We start from the raw sequence: 17422 nt of genomic DNA on the forward strand, positions 1-17422 counted from the left end.
TAAAAGCAACTCTTTCGTGGTCATTATCTTCAAAGTTTTCTTGCATTGTACGACTCAATAAACATCTCAATGATGCATAGTTAAGGTTCAAAAAATAACTTCTCTAGATAGTTAAATTCATTTTAAGAACATGTGCACAATATTTTTTCAATGGTCTTTTCGGGCCCAGAAATAAGTTACGCATCGCTATCAGTGACGCACTTAGGAGAACACGCTCGTTTCGTAAAGTAAAAACACCGTATATTATTAAAGAATTTTGGTGGGAAATGTTTAGAAATCAATTGTCTCCCATCTTTTTTATTTGCTATAGTTCAAAATTAATGATAGAGTGACTTAGCTATTTGTTCATATTGCTTGTGTTCTCAGTTATTTATTTTTATATGAAAGTTTGGAAAAATTACTCATATCTACATATTTTTTATGTTCTCAGATATTACGTCAGTATCCACTATCCTTCGAATTCAACGAGTATTATTTACATTTTCTCGCCTATCATCATGTCTCCATGCGTTTTCGTACGTTTTTACTGGATTCAGAGCACGAACGTGTGCAGATGGGTTGGCTATCAGATGCTGAAAAGAAAGATGCAAAGACTTCTAAATCTCACATAAAAAGTCTTTGGGATTACATCGACATGCTACACAAAAAATCATCATTATTTTATAATTTCAAGTTTTCGAAAGAACATTCTGAAAAGGTGAGTTGTTGATTTGCAGCCATATTTTAGCAAATCTTTGCAGCAACAGTTCGCATGCAATACAATGAAATTACCTGCATGCTTTTCGGTCATGTAGTTGTGTAATCACTGTCAAATTGATTAAAACAAGATCAAAGAAAAACAGGCATTTAACTCAGTTTATTTTTCAATGGACGCTTTGTATATCTTTTATCTAACACGTTTATTGGTTAAACTTGTAAACTTCATTTAGTAAATCCTAGAATATCCTTGATTTGTTGTGTGGTACTTAAAGTGACATTATTGGACTGTAAAACCCATTGAACTAAATAGAACTGGAATGTTACTTCCCGCCAAAATTTTAAAGCCACCAATTCAACTAGTCCCAATCCTTCCACGCACGGCCTATAAAGTCCATTTACAGTGATAAGCTAGCGGGATTTCACCCACAGACACGCGTGTCTGAGAGTAAAATTTGTTAGTGTCAATGGTTAAACCTGAATATTTTTCTTCTCTAGACAAATACGAAGAGAAATACTTATGTCTGTGTATAATTATATTGTGCTGTGTTTTTAATGAGATAGAACAAAATTCAAACAAAATTTGTTTGGGTAAATAGGAAAGGTTTGATTATAAATTGGAACGAAAATATATTTTTGTTGCTAGAATTTCGCTCACAAACACAATAATTAAAATTTATTGAGCATCTAAAATACATTTACTAAGTCACAACGACTCGTTTCTTCTCTTAAACCAGATTTATAATTATCTCTAAATTCCCAGGTGCTTCGTCCAGACAAATACGAGGGCAAATACGTATGTCTGTGTATAATTATATTGTGCGATGTTTTTAATGAGATACAACAAAATTTGAACAAAATTTGTTAGTGTAAATAAGAAATTCTTGATCATAAATTGGAACGATAAAAATATTTTTGTTGTCAGAATTTTGCTCACAAACACAAAAATTATAATTTATTGGGCACCTAAAATATATTTACTAGCTCACAAGGACTCGTTTACTTTATTTTCTCTAGAAGATTTTCTTCTCGTAAACCAGATTTAATACATTATTTCTAAATTCCCAGGTGCTTCGTCCTCATTGCAACGTTTCCAATCTAAAATTATGGAGTTATTTTGTTTCGGAGAATGTCTCCACTGGTCCAGAGTTTGATCAAGAAGTTATAAATGAGACAGAAACTGCTGCCGAAGAAGGACAACAGAAGTTAGAAGACAAGTACGATGCCAACAGGTATGAATAAGTTATTGCGTTAAGAAGTAAGCGCGTTCCATTTAAAACGTAGCAAAGTACCTCTACGATTTGCGTGTTTCCATTAAAAATTAGTGAAGTACTACTATACTTAGCGTGTTTCCATTTGAAAATTATTGAGTACTTTAATAGTTAGGATGTTTCCATTTAATCATTATTTAGTACTTCCATTGTTTGCATGTTTCTATTAAAAAATAAGTTCAATGCCATTCGTACCTTGCATGCTTAATTTTTTGTTGCAAACTTTACTATATCTTTAAAAAAGTGACTTATAATATTCAAACGTGCGTAAATTATTGAATAAAATAGCTAACGCTTCACATTGTTTACTAGACGCTGTCGAAGTGGTATGTTTGGTGGATCGGTTCATTACGACAATAGTAGCTGTGCATATCATTTGTACGAATATAATCGCATCGAAGAAGAGGCTGACAAACACGCAACTCGTTGGAAAAATATATGGCAGCGTTTGGAACAGCCTAAAATAACGAAAACGGTATTTATAGCAAATATACTTTCATTGTGACGTGTTGTTTTACTTTTACTTTGTAGACATTAAGTAAAGGTCATCCACTGGATCTTTGTAAATGGCTTGTGAATATCATATTTTAGGTCTCATTTAGGCAGCATAACTACTTTTGCTTACTGGAGTGTGTGTATGGTGTGAATACCATTACAGATTGTAGTGTATGCATTGTATGTATGAATACCGTAGCAGATTGTGGTGTGCATTGTATGTATGAATACCATCACAAACTGGAGTGTATGCATTGTATGAATACCAGACTGAAGTTTGTGCATTGTATAAATACCATTACAGACTGAAGTGCATGGTATGAATACCATTACAGACTGAAGTGTGCATGGTATGAATACCATACAAACTGAAGTGTGTGCATGGTATGAATACCATTACAGAGTGAAGTGTGCATGGTATGAATAACATTACAGACTGAAGTGTGCATGGTGAATACCATTATGGTGAAGTGTGGTATGAATAACATTACAGACTGAAGTGTGTGCATGGTATGAATACCATTACAGACTGGAGTGTGCATTGTATGAATACAGACTGAAGTGTGCATGGTATGAAACCATTACAGACTGAAGTGTGTGTGGTATGAATACCATTACAGACTGGAGTGTGCATTGTATGAATACCACCAGACTGAAGTGTGTGCATGGTATAAATACCATTACAGACTGAAGTGTGTGCATGGTATGAATACCATTACACTGGAGTAGTGCATGGTATGAATACCATCACAGACTGTGGTGTTTGCCTGGTACGAATGAACACCATAACTGACTGGCATTTTTTCTTTACAGTTTTTAACATACAATGAAGAACTTTCCAGAGTCCGTAGTGGTGTACTACACAAACGAGATACAATGGACATAATACTTGAGGTAGTATTTATGATTCTTTTTTCTTTATGATAATTTTATATTGATTCTAGATAATTTATAACTTCAATGACCATTTTATGATTACCTGATCTTAAATTAATATTCTCGTTTATGCAATATACTCGTTCTATTTTGTAATTTTTGGTAAAATAATTTCTATATACAAAAGGATTTTTGTATCAGTTTGGCAACTTTTAAAAATGAACTTTTTTAACATTTAGTTTTGCTGTGCTGGTAGCACTAAACCATGAAATTGTATTCATGTTGTCTTGGAATATGTTGTATTCTTTAAGAACTAGAAAACACTTTCTGAGTTTCTAGAGAGTTTTAGAAACACGTGATTGGTAGAAACAATAAATTACATGGGTAAAGAGTAACACGAAGTGCGTGTGTTTGCCAAAAATTTCGAGTTTCTTTAAAAATTTCACGAGTGTTTCTATATAAATCTATAGGATTAGGCAAATGTTTTTTTGTATTTTCTTTATGAAATAACGTTTTAAGAAGAATATAAAGACAATGAATTTTAATAACATGTTTATATTTTTGCCTTAAAACTTTCCGCAATAACCACGCAAGTTTTTCAATAATTTTGAGAAACTGAAGCTCTCGTGCAATAAAGGGTTTTATAGACACGGTATTTTCAAGCATTGCACTAATCAGCACCCGTGTTTTTAAAAGGTTTTTTTTCACACAATATGAGATTGGTATCATGCCGCCATTTTGAAAGATTCTCGAACACAGTTTGTACAAAATTTTAATGTCTCTGAATTCTGATTTTTTGATAAAATCTTGAAAAGTAGTCAGTTAACGCATTAGTTTAATCTTCATTTAATTTCTTTTTACTGAAATGGAGGTAAAATTGACATCTTAATGTTGAACTTTTGTAAGTGACCTACCTTGTGGCGGCTCACTTCACATGACAACACACCTTTGTACTGTTTTCAGTAAATAATTTGTTTTGTTAAGTGACCTACCTTGTGGTGGCTCACTTCACATGACAACACACCTTTTGTACTGGTTTCAGTAAATAATTTGTTTTGTTAAGTGACCTATCATGTGGCGGCTCACTTCACATGACAACACACCATTTGTACTGGTTTCAGTAAATAATTTGTTTTGTTTAAATTTTCATAATACGTTGATTCCTTTGTTACGTTTGTTAGGCTTTCCATGCCTGTTTTGATCTTAGCTTTAAAAATGTCAACATTGTTGTGTTTTGCGAAGAATAGACAGCAATTGCTTAAATTTGTAATTCAAAATTATTTCTACAACTTTTGCTGCGTATTTATACCTTTGAAGTAGAGAGTATTTTGTTACTTTTATAAGATGACCTTGTAGAAACTGATTTCACTTAGTTTCTTTTAAAGCTACATACTATGTGACACATGTTACTTTTATATTTCAGGGGAAACTTCAAATCGAAGACTACAGTAACCAAGGTTTTTCACGACCTCATTCATTTGAACCTCACAGTTTCTTTACGCCAACCAACTGCGATTTCTGTCTACAAGTGATATGGAATATTGGAAAAGGAGGTATGGTTTGCTTGTGTATCTATCTATCTATGATGGCCATACAGTTGACTTTCCGTTGCATCTATAAACACGCTTCTTTATCTTGTCTACTGTGCAAAGTTTCTATGGAAATTTTGCTAATAAAATTTTACAACTAGCAAGCTTTATAGCAGAATGCACGCGCGTTCATGTTAGTTAAATATACCCTAGTATAAATTTAATTCTGAAATCAAAGTAAAACAATCGCAGCCAGACAATATTTTTTGCTAGATTTATGATAATTGTTATGTCATACAACTGATAATTTATTTCATGATGATTGTGACGCCGCTTTTGTCCATCATGAATTTCAATGAGTGTGTACCGTTGATAATTTAATAATTTAAGAAATTTATTCAAGCAAGTCTATCCAAAATGAATTAAAATGACTTGGCTCGGTCCTGGCATCTTGATACCCAAAAACTGTTCACCACGCGTTGTAGTTACGATATATTTTGTGGAGAGATTTTGTCTCCTACCACCAAAAATTCTTTTGTATTTTAATATGTGTTTTTTATAGGATTCAGATGCACAGAATGTGGATACAACTGTCACGAGAAATGCTTATCACGTGTTCCTAAAACGTGTCCTAATTACAAGAATCTAAAAGACCAGAATGATAGAATGCCATCAACTAGTAACAAAAGCTTACACGAGGTACAATATAGTACACTAGTGAACTTCCATTGATGTTTGTTAACTGCAAACATTTTTCTTCACTTTTAAATTTATAATTATATAATATGTAAACAAAGAAGATATTGTTAAGTTTCACTTTATATTACTCATTTATACCGGATTAAGCTTTAGTTACACTAGACAAACTGATTTATCATGAATTAGTCATTTGAATAATCTTTATCATTCCATAGTCTCCAAGTATAAACAAATCTTCGAAATTTTGTGTGGGTATCTATGGAAACGAGGTGCTTTATTCAAACAATGGAAGCAACGGTATTTTGTATTGGATACGGAAAGACATCAGGTATTGTTCTTTATTGGCAATTTTAGCGAACGATATTTTGATGGAATGTGATAATGAAAGATGGAAAACGGTGTAAAATAAAGCTTCAGATTGTCAATGTCTACTGGTTTCTGTTAAAAATTACTATAGAAAGGTTAACTTTGTTGTTTCTTACCATAGCTTTGTGCCTATTTGATTTAGTCCAAATCATACTTTGCGATACCTTATTTTTGTGATTTCACGTTAAATTTTCATTGTTCTATTTGTGACATCACGTTAAAAGCAAGAGTAACAAAAAGTGCATTTTAAAAATCGTTACATTACTGACAGAGCATGGAATTGTTAAAAGAACTTCTGAGAACGGGAGGTCCATGATTTAAAGCTTCCGACTTTTTTGATGGTGAAAATCGCAAAGTTTAAGCTGTGCAAATTATTCGATGCACTTATTTCTAGTTCATTGCAATTTGCTGTCCTTAGCTTTAACATTTTACGATGTCTATGTTTTCACAAATTAATTGGTTTTGTAGCTTCGTTACTATGATGAAGTAAGCGATGTTCATTGTCAAGGTGTTGTCAACTTATCTGAAATTATTTCATGTGAAATGTCACAGTTGAATTGTAAGTTTTATTTCAATATTTTGCTCTATAGTCTTATTTCTTCCATGGTTTTGATGAGCTTTTAAAACAATGCTCTATTGACTTTGGTTGCATAACTGAGAAAAACGACTTTTCTGTTAACTTTGGATTTTGCGGAGGGTGTTGTGTGTTCCAAATTAAAACTTCTCCTGGGATATTACCTTAAGAGCAAATGTCTTTGTGCACCAGCTTGAATGAATTGCAAATTTTTAAGCTTTTTTGGTATCTGTGGAAAGGATATTTATTTCTGTATATAAAAATTAATAATATATTTAAGTATGGAACAAGTTGCAATTACGTATTTAATTGTACGATAAAACTGTAAACATGATTACATGATTGTAAAAGTGCTGTTATTGTATTGTCGTGTTTTTTTTATAAAATTGCGAATTTCATTGATATTTTAGCAAACGAGAAGCAAGTTTTTTCGACGTAAGTAAATATATTTGTGTATCTTTCATCGCTGTGTTGTTTGTTTGAAGCTTTAAGGTGCTCTAAATCATCACGAATTTTGATTGGTTTAAATTATTGTGTGAAAACCATTTGGTTAATCGTGCTTGCTATTTTCTGTAAACTATGTAAGGGTGGCTAGTATTAAATAATGGGAATAAGCTCTTTTATGAACTTTTAAATTTTCCCTGAAGCTTAAAGATGATCCTTTCTTTACCACTTTTAGTTGATTTAGATTGACATTGAAAAGCAATTAAATATTTTACGCTGATAACATTGAACCCTGTTTTTAAAACTTTGAAATAAAACCGATATAAACTATCATGCATGTAAAATACTTTTTCTTCTTAAAGACTATTTTCACTGCCTTATATGCTTCTATAGCTTCGTACAGAGAAACGATTGTATAATTTGTATGCTGCGACGGAGGAAGAAGCCAAGAAATGGATATCTAAATTACAAAGCTTGGATACGTAGAGCTTCCACGATCCAATCAGGAATTTCATTATAATCAAAAGAAATGTTGTGTATATGTGAAATATTTTAACATTTTAGAACGCATATTTAGGGTAATTTATGTATGTATTTTAATTTTTTTAAATAATAGTATCATTTTGAGACACGCACAGGTTTCAAATAAACATGACTCAAATAACCAATACGAATTTTCGTTGTATTTCCACATGTTATAAAAATAGTGTGACACCAGTTATAATCAGTGAAGCTATTTATTTTTCATTAATTACGTATTTTAACAATAAGAGTCTCACTACTATCAAACGGTAGGCTAACGAGTTTAACTTATCTGCTCAGTCTGAACCGTACCCCGAGTCTAGTGTACGTGATTCCAACGATGATTCACAATAGATTTTCCAAACAGATTAAAGGTACAGAAGTCAAAAAGGCTTAGTTGATGTCTCCAAGACTTGTAGGGTGTTCTTTTGTCAACGTACACCGCCGTATAAGTTATCTTCAATTTGCTGTGCCTCGTAAATTGTCCTCAATAAGTTGTACCCTGTAAGTTGTTCTCATGCAATATAGTTAAATTACTTACATATATATATATATAATAATGCCACAATAAAACCAGAATAAAACTTCTGTGCAGTTCTATAAAATATGCTCACTCATGCAAGAAAGCTTCTAGATTTCCTTCTAATAATGACTATAGATTTCTATTGAATTACCTGGATGAGGAAAATGGCTTGTGCAGCTGGTCGAAATATAATGGAGGACGTGAAGACTCTCGTTTTCATTGTGTTAGTAGAACATATTAGCGAATCTTAATAATATGAAAAGTCGCTGGAGGAGGTTGCGTTCTGACCTTTTAGCAAAGTTTTAGGAAAATTGTATCAGCCGGCATTTCAATATTATGCTAAAAATATATCAGCATTTACACTCTTTCTGTGCAATTTATTTATAAATAACATTTAATTATAAGTACTAGATAAATGATCAAAGTATTAAAGCGTGCATATGCACTACGATAAAAACATCGCAAAGTTATAATTCAAATATACACCTAATGTTTTGCTCAATCAATGTTCACTATATTATTTTAAAATGTTATGATTAACAACAATAAAAATCATATGGTGTAATACCCTTGTTTTACATAACAATATACACCTACGAAGGTTCAAATTCCTTTGCATAAAAACATTTATTATACACGGAATTGAAGGATGCGTATGATGTTTTTATGAGATGAGTTTAAGAAATTTGAAGTCGCTATCAGTTCAAGGTATGTTAACAAAAAATAAATAAAGTTGTAATTACTATACGTCATAGATGATCGGTTATTTTATCTGTACTATTAATGATTTCGTACTTTGAATATATTCAAGGCTTGCTTTAATTCTCAAGCGTTAAAATTTTACAAAACCAATCGTACTCAATAAACATTTAAAACTATTTGTCGTGCGTTCCTTTAAAGCAGTGAGTTATGATTAAAGGAAACATGATTGGACGATTTTAAGTTTTGAATGCAGACAGGAGTCGGACGATTCGACGATTTAAAAATCAATAAAATTATTCTTAACATGAATTTATAGATATAACAAAATAAGGCCAAATTAAGCGTTGTATTTATTTGTCTTCTGATATAAATTTGAATCCACCACTGAATGACTAGTATATAGCGTAGACACACTATAGATTAATTTTGACTGAATTTTATGTATTTCAAAAATATAATATTTTGTTTGAGCTTTTACACTGAGCCTTTTCAATGTCTTATTTGCATACGACGACATGTGAATTATATATAATTTAGATAAACTACTTCATGGTAGGTGAGCGCGTACGATTTAAAACTCAACGTAGACAATTCCGTTCTTACGAAGGAACTTAATTGTTTTGTATTTTCCGTTGTTCCTTTTCTTTGGACCGAAATGTAATGTATTTCCCGAGATATTCACGAAGTTGATTGTCGGAATTGGAATTTTATTTATTTCGGCAATAAAAATTCTTGAAGAAGTCTATACCCGTATACTAAAAGCTCACTCACATTCATATATATTGAGAGCGACATAAAATCACACTCTATCTAATCATCAGCAAAGTCATTTCTCCATCTATGGCAAGATTTTCTCCTAGATATTTCAAATCAAGCAATCAGTTGAGAGAAATTGAGCTTTGAATATGCATGAAGTGCTTTCGAAGCCCCACTCATTGACTGTGCAATGTTTGGCATATTTTCCGTGCGCATGCGTTGAATTCACCGTTTTCTGGCTAGTAACTTGACGACTGTGTACTATATTGTAATAAAAAAGATTTTTGAATATTTGTCATCTCATATTGGTAAGATGGCGAAAGGTTGTAAGAAAACAGGAAAGATATATAAGATATATATATAGCGAGAGCTCATAATTTCATTGCTAACAAGTACGTAAATGCTTGTTCTTTGGTAAATTCGAACGTTTCAACGTAGGGTATAGGTTTGTAAATATTGTTATGTTAACGAAAGTCGAAAATAGAATCTCTTACGTTTTCGTTTCTTCTAAATTATATAAATTCAAATTAATTGAGGTGTAATTATGAGGTATTATTTACTACAAAGACTAACGAGTGCCGGAGTGCAAAACGTACTTGTACAAACGTCGTAATATTACATGTTGCAACATGCATGTCAACTTTCTAAACTTACGATAAAGTAACCATTCACTGAATCTAATAATGATTCATGAGGCGTTTTTGTGAAGAGACCGTTCATTTTAAGTAAAATACAAGTTTACGCCAATAAGAGTGTATTCATTTTAACGTACCGAGAAAATAACAGAAGTAATGACTCTTATTCGAGACTGACTTTATGAATTTATTAGCAATATTTGAAATGTAACAGATGTTCGCCACACATTAATTAAGCACCAGTTAACATTTAAATGCGTAATAACAGAGTTGCGTTGGGATCTTTTGTTATCACAGGAACGTTTACAGACGTACTTCCCTCAATATCAAGGAGAATGATATTTGGTTCTAAATATCCATCATCAATATAATTATTGGAGACGTTTAAACTAAATAGTCCTCATGAATTTAAAGTGTGCTTTCTTTCCACATTTGATTTTCGTTGCCTGAAGAAATTGCATCAGCTTGAATCGTTACTTTTCCAAGGCTGAATCATTTTTTAATTCTAGTGAACGGAATATGTTCATAGCAATATGTGTTTACCAAGTTTAAAATTCCTCTTGTATATCTTTTATACTTTCATGCATCTCAAATGCAAATGGAATGTAAAGAAACAGTAAAATACTACAAATATATAAAACATAAAATGTAAATTAGTAAACATTTTTCTGTCTATAAAGAGTCCTACATTTTTGCAAAATCATTATTACCGATTCGTTGATATAATTATTAACAAATAAAGCCGCAGCTAAAGCTATATGCTTCACAAAACGCGGTGGTTTTCCAAGTAAAAAAACTCGGTCTTTTTTTAAAACTAAAATAAAATTTTGACAAAGCAACAACGACGACAAACATCTTCGTGCAAATCCAGTACACGGTCAAACTTCGAACTCGTACTTGAATTAAGTCGCACAGTATAATAGTACACACTTACTAAAGCTCACTATTGACGCTAGAACATCACATTAAACACTACTTAAAAGTGTATTATTAACACATAGAACATGCTGAGCTAACTGCGTCAAAATAGCAGAGTGGGAATAAACAAAGTTGTACCAGATTATTATTTTCTTTTCCACCAGTACAAGATTAAAAGACCAAATAGGAATGACGGCGGATAACGTTTACCAACGTAGATTTTCCAATATTTTGGTTTCGCGACTTTTAATAATCAAAATATACGTCATGGTTAGAACAAGTTTGTAAATATCGATCGTCCAGGTTGGTATAGTCCTGAGAAGGACTGTTTTGTTGTTGTTGACTGACGTTTCGACAACCTTTGTGGTAGTAACTTCAGAGTCAAATGGATATTTGACTCTTGGATACTATAAATGGATATTTGACTTCATTTGACTCTGAAGATGACTACCGCTAAGGTTGTCGAAACGTCAGTCAACAACAACAAAAACAGTCCTTCTCAGGACTATACCAACCTGGACGATCGACATTTACAAACATGTAGCGATACTCCTGGGTTCAAACCATTTACTTTATTATGGGCAGAACAAGTTATTCAATTCAATTTGAAATCAAAATGTTTCCTATGGCCATGAAATGTTGGCGTTTGTCTCCATTTAAAAACTGTCCGTGCAAGAATCTAATTTGTCGTATCGTCGCATGTGTTATCGGGTTTCTTTTTTGTGATACCTACAGAAACTATATAACCAGTCTTTTATCAGATCAGAGAGTTAACTGTTATTTGGCTTTATAAATGTTTCAGAATTGTCAAGGCTGGCTATAGACGATAAACATTAAACATTAAAATAACATGAATAAAAACGAAGTAAACCTATATTGCCTATTTGTTAATAATGAAAAGTACATGAACTTTAATAAATTTTTCTAGCGGTGGAAATGTCAGAAAGATTATGAATTTCAAATACAATTATTTTTCATTCAAAAAAGAATCACAAAAGCAAAATGACGCTAAGATGTTCGAAAACTCGAAATTCAAAAAACTTTACTAGTTCCTGAACATGTTGATGTAGCTACGACTTTAAACTATCTTGGTAATGTGTATTATGAGACCAAGAAATATGCCAAAGCCGAAGAGTTTTATGAAAAAGCGTTGGAAATTCGAAAGAAATCACTTGGTCCAGAACATGTTGATGTGGCTGCGACTTTAAACAATCTTGGCAATGTTCATTATGATGCCAACAAATATGCCAAAGCAGAGTGCGAAACAGCGTTGGAAATTCGACAAAATCACTTGGTCCTGAACATGTTGATGTAGCTACGACTTCAAACTATCTTGGTAATGTATTATGAGACCAAGAAATAGCCAAAGAGTGTTATGAAAAGCGTTGGAAATTCGAGAAAAATCACTTGGTCCAGAACACGTTGATGTAGCTGTGACTTTAAAAAATCTTGGCATTGTTTATTATGATATCAACAAATATGCCAAAGCCAAAGAGTGTTATGAAAAAGCGTTGGAAATTCGACAAAATTGGTCCTGAACATGTTGATGTAGCTACGATTTTAAACAATCTTGGTAATGTGTATTATGAGACGAACAATTATGCCAAAGCCAAAGATAATGAAAAGCGTTGAAATTCAAAAAAATCACTTGGTCCTAAACATGTTCATGTGGCTAAGACTTTAAGCGATCTTGGTAGTATGTATCTTTGTACTAAAGAATATGACAAAGCAAAAGAATCATTTGATAAAAGAAATTCAACAGAAATCACTTGGTCTTGAATATGTTGATGTAGCTACGACTTTAAACAATCTTGGCAATGTGTACCATCGTACAAAGAATATGACTTAGCAGAAGAATTATTTAAAGAAGCGTTGAAAATTCAACAAAATTACTAGGTTCTGAACATGTTGACGTAGCTAAGACTTTAAACGATCTTGGTAATGTGTATAATGAGACCAACAAATTTACCAAAGCCAAAGAGTAAAGCGTTGCAAATTCGAAAAGTCACTAGGTCTTGATCATGTTGATGTGGCTACGACTTTAGATAATATTCGTGGGCTCAAAGCGAAGAAAATACCAAATCAGAAGTTTATGCCCTGGAAATTCGAAAAATTTTCTAAGTCCAGAATATGTTGATATGGCTAAGATTTCACACGATCTTGGTAATGTATCTTTGTACTAAAGAATATGACAAAGCAAAAGAATCATTTGAAATAGCGCTGGAAATTCGACAAAAATCACTTGGTCTTGAACATGTTGATGTGGCTGCGACTTTAAATAATCTTGGCAATGTACCACCATCGGAAAGAATATGACAAAGCAAAAATTATTGAAAAAGCGAAATTGAAAAAAACACTAGGTCCCGACGATATTGATAAAGCAAAGACTTTAAACAATCTTGGTAATGTACCACAACTAAAGAATATGACAAAGCAAGAGAATTTCATGTTAAGGAAATTGGAAATCATTAACCAAAATGTATACGACTTTAAACATCTTGGTAATTTATTTTAATAAACAATGCAAGGCCAAAGAGTTATTTGAAATCTGAAAAATCCACAAAATCCTGAACAAGTTGATGCGTACAATGACCAAAGTTCACCAGTACCAATTTGTACTGTGAGAAATGACAGCAAAGAATTCACGAAATTCAACAAAATCATGGTCCTGAACATGATGTAGCCGACTTTTAATGAATTTCAATAAACACTACCAAATGCCGCAAAGAGTTTTATGAAAAGCGTTGGAATTGAAAAATCACTTGGTCTTAAACATATTGATGGCTACGACTTTAAACAATCTTGGAAATGTTATTATCACCAAAGATATGAAAGCAAGAAAGATTAACAAAGCGTTGGAAATTCAACAAAAACTTAGTTCCTGTGAAAATATAGCCGCTGACTAAACAATGGTAATGTATTATGATACCAAAATATGCCGAAGCCAGAGGTGGAAAACCGAAAAAATCACTTGGTCCTAACATGTTGATGATGCTACGACTTTAAACAATCTTGGTAATGTGTATTATGAGACCAAGCAATGCCAAAGCCAAGTGTTGAAAAGAAAAGCTTTGGAAATTGAAAAATCACTTCTCCTAAACATGTTGATGTGGCTACGACTTTAAACAATCTTGGTAATGTGTATTATGAGACCAAGCATATAAGCCAAAGAGTGCTGAAAAGCGTTGAAATCGAAAAATCAAGGTCCTAAACATGTTGATGTAGACGACTTTAAACAATCTTGGTAATGTATGGTGAGACCAAGAAATATGCCGAAGCCAAAGAGTGTTATGAAAAAGGGTTGGAAATTCGAAGAAAATCACGTCCTGAACATGTTGATGTGGCTGCGACTTTAAACAATCTTGGCAATACCATCGTACTAAAGAGTATGACAATTTTGGCAATGCGATTCGTCCTACTAAGCTATGTGACAATGCAAAAGAATTCAACGAAAAAGTGTTGGAAATTCGACAAAAATCTGTTGCTTCGGATCATGGTGTTTTTACTGAATCTTCGAACAGTATTGGTATGTTATTCTTTATTTTTGCATATATTATATATGCGTTTCTAAGTGTAAGTTGAGGTTTTGAAATTTTAATCTTTTTCCGTGTTTTACAAATCATGAGTTCTTTCTCAGTAAATTTTAAAAACACCCTTAAGTTAGATGAAATGAGTGCCACAGAATGCCCTGGTTTGAAGGGTAACATTTTATTGGGGTGATTTATTTAAGGTAAAATTTATTTAATTATTTAGTTAGGAGTAAATCTAAAAGTGAAATTATCATAAAAATTTATAAATTTTAGGTGACGATGATATATACCCCCATAAATTAAAAAGAAATTATAGAATGCTGCATTTTTGAAAGCACATGTGCAAATACATGAGGGATGCTTCAATGGAAAACGAACTCTAAAACTATAATAAGAATAAATTAAAATAGATCAAAAAACTTTATTTCAACGGTACAGCGAGGAAATGGAGGAAGGTAATATAAAAATGCGCTGTACCGGGTCATGACACGGAGACGAGGGGAAACATATATTCAGGGGGTTATAATTCAAAACCACTTATTTCAATGTAAAGTAGAACGGCACAAATTAATAATAGCGCCCCCAATTTTAAAATCCGCCGCCCTTGAGTATCTCCACATTGGTTGGCTACGACATAAAACATGGAGCACCGTAACAGAAAAACCTCAAATGTAATGTATCTAATGCCGAGTTTAAACCGAGTTTTAAATTTTGCAAGCTAATTCTATTGAGCAGTGTGCGAACCCAACAAAAACGGAATCAATAAAAGAAATACATCCTTATGATCTTGTGGATATTTTAGAAAATATAGGTGGCATGGCAGAGCAAAAAGCACTGTGGTTCGAAATGAAGTTACGTCAAGAGTTGTCGTCCTTCGACGCACATAGTTCGTCAGGCCTCAGTATGTTTTACTAACAAAACCTGATATAAGTGGGTTTATTTGTTCGGCAAATCATCATCTCCTAAAACATACAAAAAGAAAATGCTTAGTGTTTGAAAGTTGCCTCGATGAATGCACTGTATAAAACAAATACACCTTTCAATTGCCATCCATCTAAGGTAGTAAATATTACCATGAAGAAACTTTACCCCTGTTAAAGTTCGCGTGAATCTTTGGAATATTTGAAAATTGAAGGCTGTATCTTGTGAATTTGGGATTCATTTAAAGTATTAATCTTATTTTAGGACGTTTAACCATCCTGAGCATTTATCTGTTCTAGTTATAGTCCATTTGTAGAGCTATCTTAAAATAGATAAAAACGATTTTTTCTTAAAGTTGATACAAATCGAGAACAATGTAATGCACTTCAATATATATTTGGAGCAAAAATATTTTAAATCTCACATATAAATAAAACTAAACTAAAACTATACTTGTAGCAGATACAACTGCACTTTGTTTTGTAATTTTTTCATTGTTTTCTTTCCATCTTATGCTTATTATGTGGTTTGCAATTTGGGCTAGAAACTACTTAGAGCCTTTTCATTCTAACTTTCTAAGCTGATATGCCTAATTACAATTTTTGACTTTACTGGTTCTATATATTTTCTTTGAAGCATCTGTTTTTACTTACTTAATATACATTTAAAAATCTCAGTTATCTATTAAAATTGTTTTGTTTTTAATAGCTACAAGGCTTAAAGTTATTTTCTAGCAAATATATTTTGTTTGTTTATATATGACAAGAAAAATTTTCTACCAATTGCTTTGACTTTTTCTTTTAAATAGAGAAAGTAAAACTGAAAAAAATCAGGACAATAAAGTTTTACAATTTTAAATTTTTTATTTTAATATTTTTAGAAAATAATAGATTTCAAATACTTGACTAAAAAAATTTTTATTACTACAAAACCTAGATTGATATATATCTTTGTTCTTAGAAAGAACGTAGCCTAAATTGTAATAATTTTACTTGAGAATTAACTCTGGTTTTTTCTTTTTTATTTAATCAGTAAACTTTATAAACTCCTCTTACTCGGCCTCTTCTCAGAAACATATTCATTATAAAAAGCACTTCTATTTTTTTACACTATGGTTCACTTGTTCTATTTTTATTCTTTCAGAAGTCTGATGATACTGCTGATGAAATCCCTCAAATTTACAAGTTCATATGGAGAAAATTAGGTATGCTTATTATATTAGAATGTAACATACAAAATTAGAGCTATTAGATGAACTCTTTAATAGTCAGAGAGAAATCGTGAAACTACTTGGAATCTGATTAAGTTGTTTCCTATTGATTTAAATTTTTTAATTTTATAAATATTGTTCAATGTTATAAAACTATGGTTGAACATTTTGAAACACAGATAACGCGAAACGTTACAAAATTAGTTATTTTTAGTGTTACTTTAGACATTTAAAAACCAATTGATTATAACAAATTTATATGCAAAACCTCAAACGTAAAACTTATTGATATATTCACTTTTCCTATTCTTCCCAAAACAGAATACAGTTTATAGGGAAAAATATGGAAGAAAACGAAAATTAATTAAATCATTCCTTTATTGATTATTAAATATCACAACTATTTTACATCAAATTTGAAATTAATTTTTGACTACATAAATAACCTATCCCATTAAAACCATCGTTTTAAAACGCTCGCATTCTAGTTGACCTTAGAACATGTTTGCGTTAATTTTATGCTGCACCTTTCTGAGCACAATATCAAACGTGAACAATTGAAAATATAAAACTTAACAAAAAGCATGATAAAAATACTTAAAGTGCATAATTTTTATCTTCAGACAATAAACACTGGTATGACAACATTTACGCTTAAAACAATTTAGTTTAACCAATCTTTCATCTATCATCACAGGTTTCGCCATTTGCCATTTTTACGTTATGTGAAGCCTTGCATGCAGTTAATTTAAATG

At 31.9% G+C, this 17422-nt stretch overlaps 1 protein-coding gene across 1 annotated transcript in view; it reads left to right on the forward strand.

Annotated features, from left to right (window-relative positions):
• LOC124455804 (myotubularin-related protein 13-like) overlaps positions 1-7436 on the forward strand; it is a 51262-nt gene extending 43826 nt beyond the window's left edge. The window contains 12 exon segments of the mRNA XM_047006423.1: positions 431-697; positions 1765-1928; positions 2280-2442; positions 3276-3356; positions 4762-4891; positions 5430-5566; positions 5782-5807; positions 5810-5894; positions 6401-6491; positions 6917-6941; positions 6992-6998; positions 7344-7436. Of these exon segments, the coding sequence (XP_046862379.1) occupies positions 431-697; positions 1765-1928; positions 2280-2442; positions 3276-3356; positions 4762-4891; positions 5430-5566; positions 5782-5807; positions 5810-5894; positions 6401-6491; positions 6917-6941; positions 6992-6998; positions 7344-7436 (1269 nt within the window).
• Positions 7437-17422: the final 9986 nt, after the last annotated feature.

Source organism: Xenia sp. Carnegie-2017, unplaced genomic scaffold (assembly GCF_021976095.1).
Source record: "Xenia sp. Carnegie-2017 unplaced genomic scaffold, XeniaSp_v1 HiC_scaffold_4, whole genome shotgun sequence".
NCBI classification, from domain to species: Eukaryota; Metazoa; Cnidaria; class Anthozoa; order Malacalcyonacea; family Xeniidae; genus Xenia; species Xenia sp. Carnegie-2017.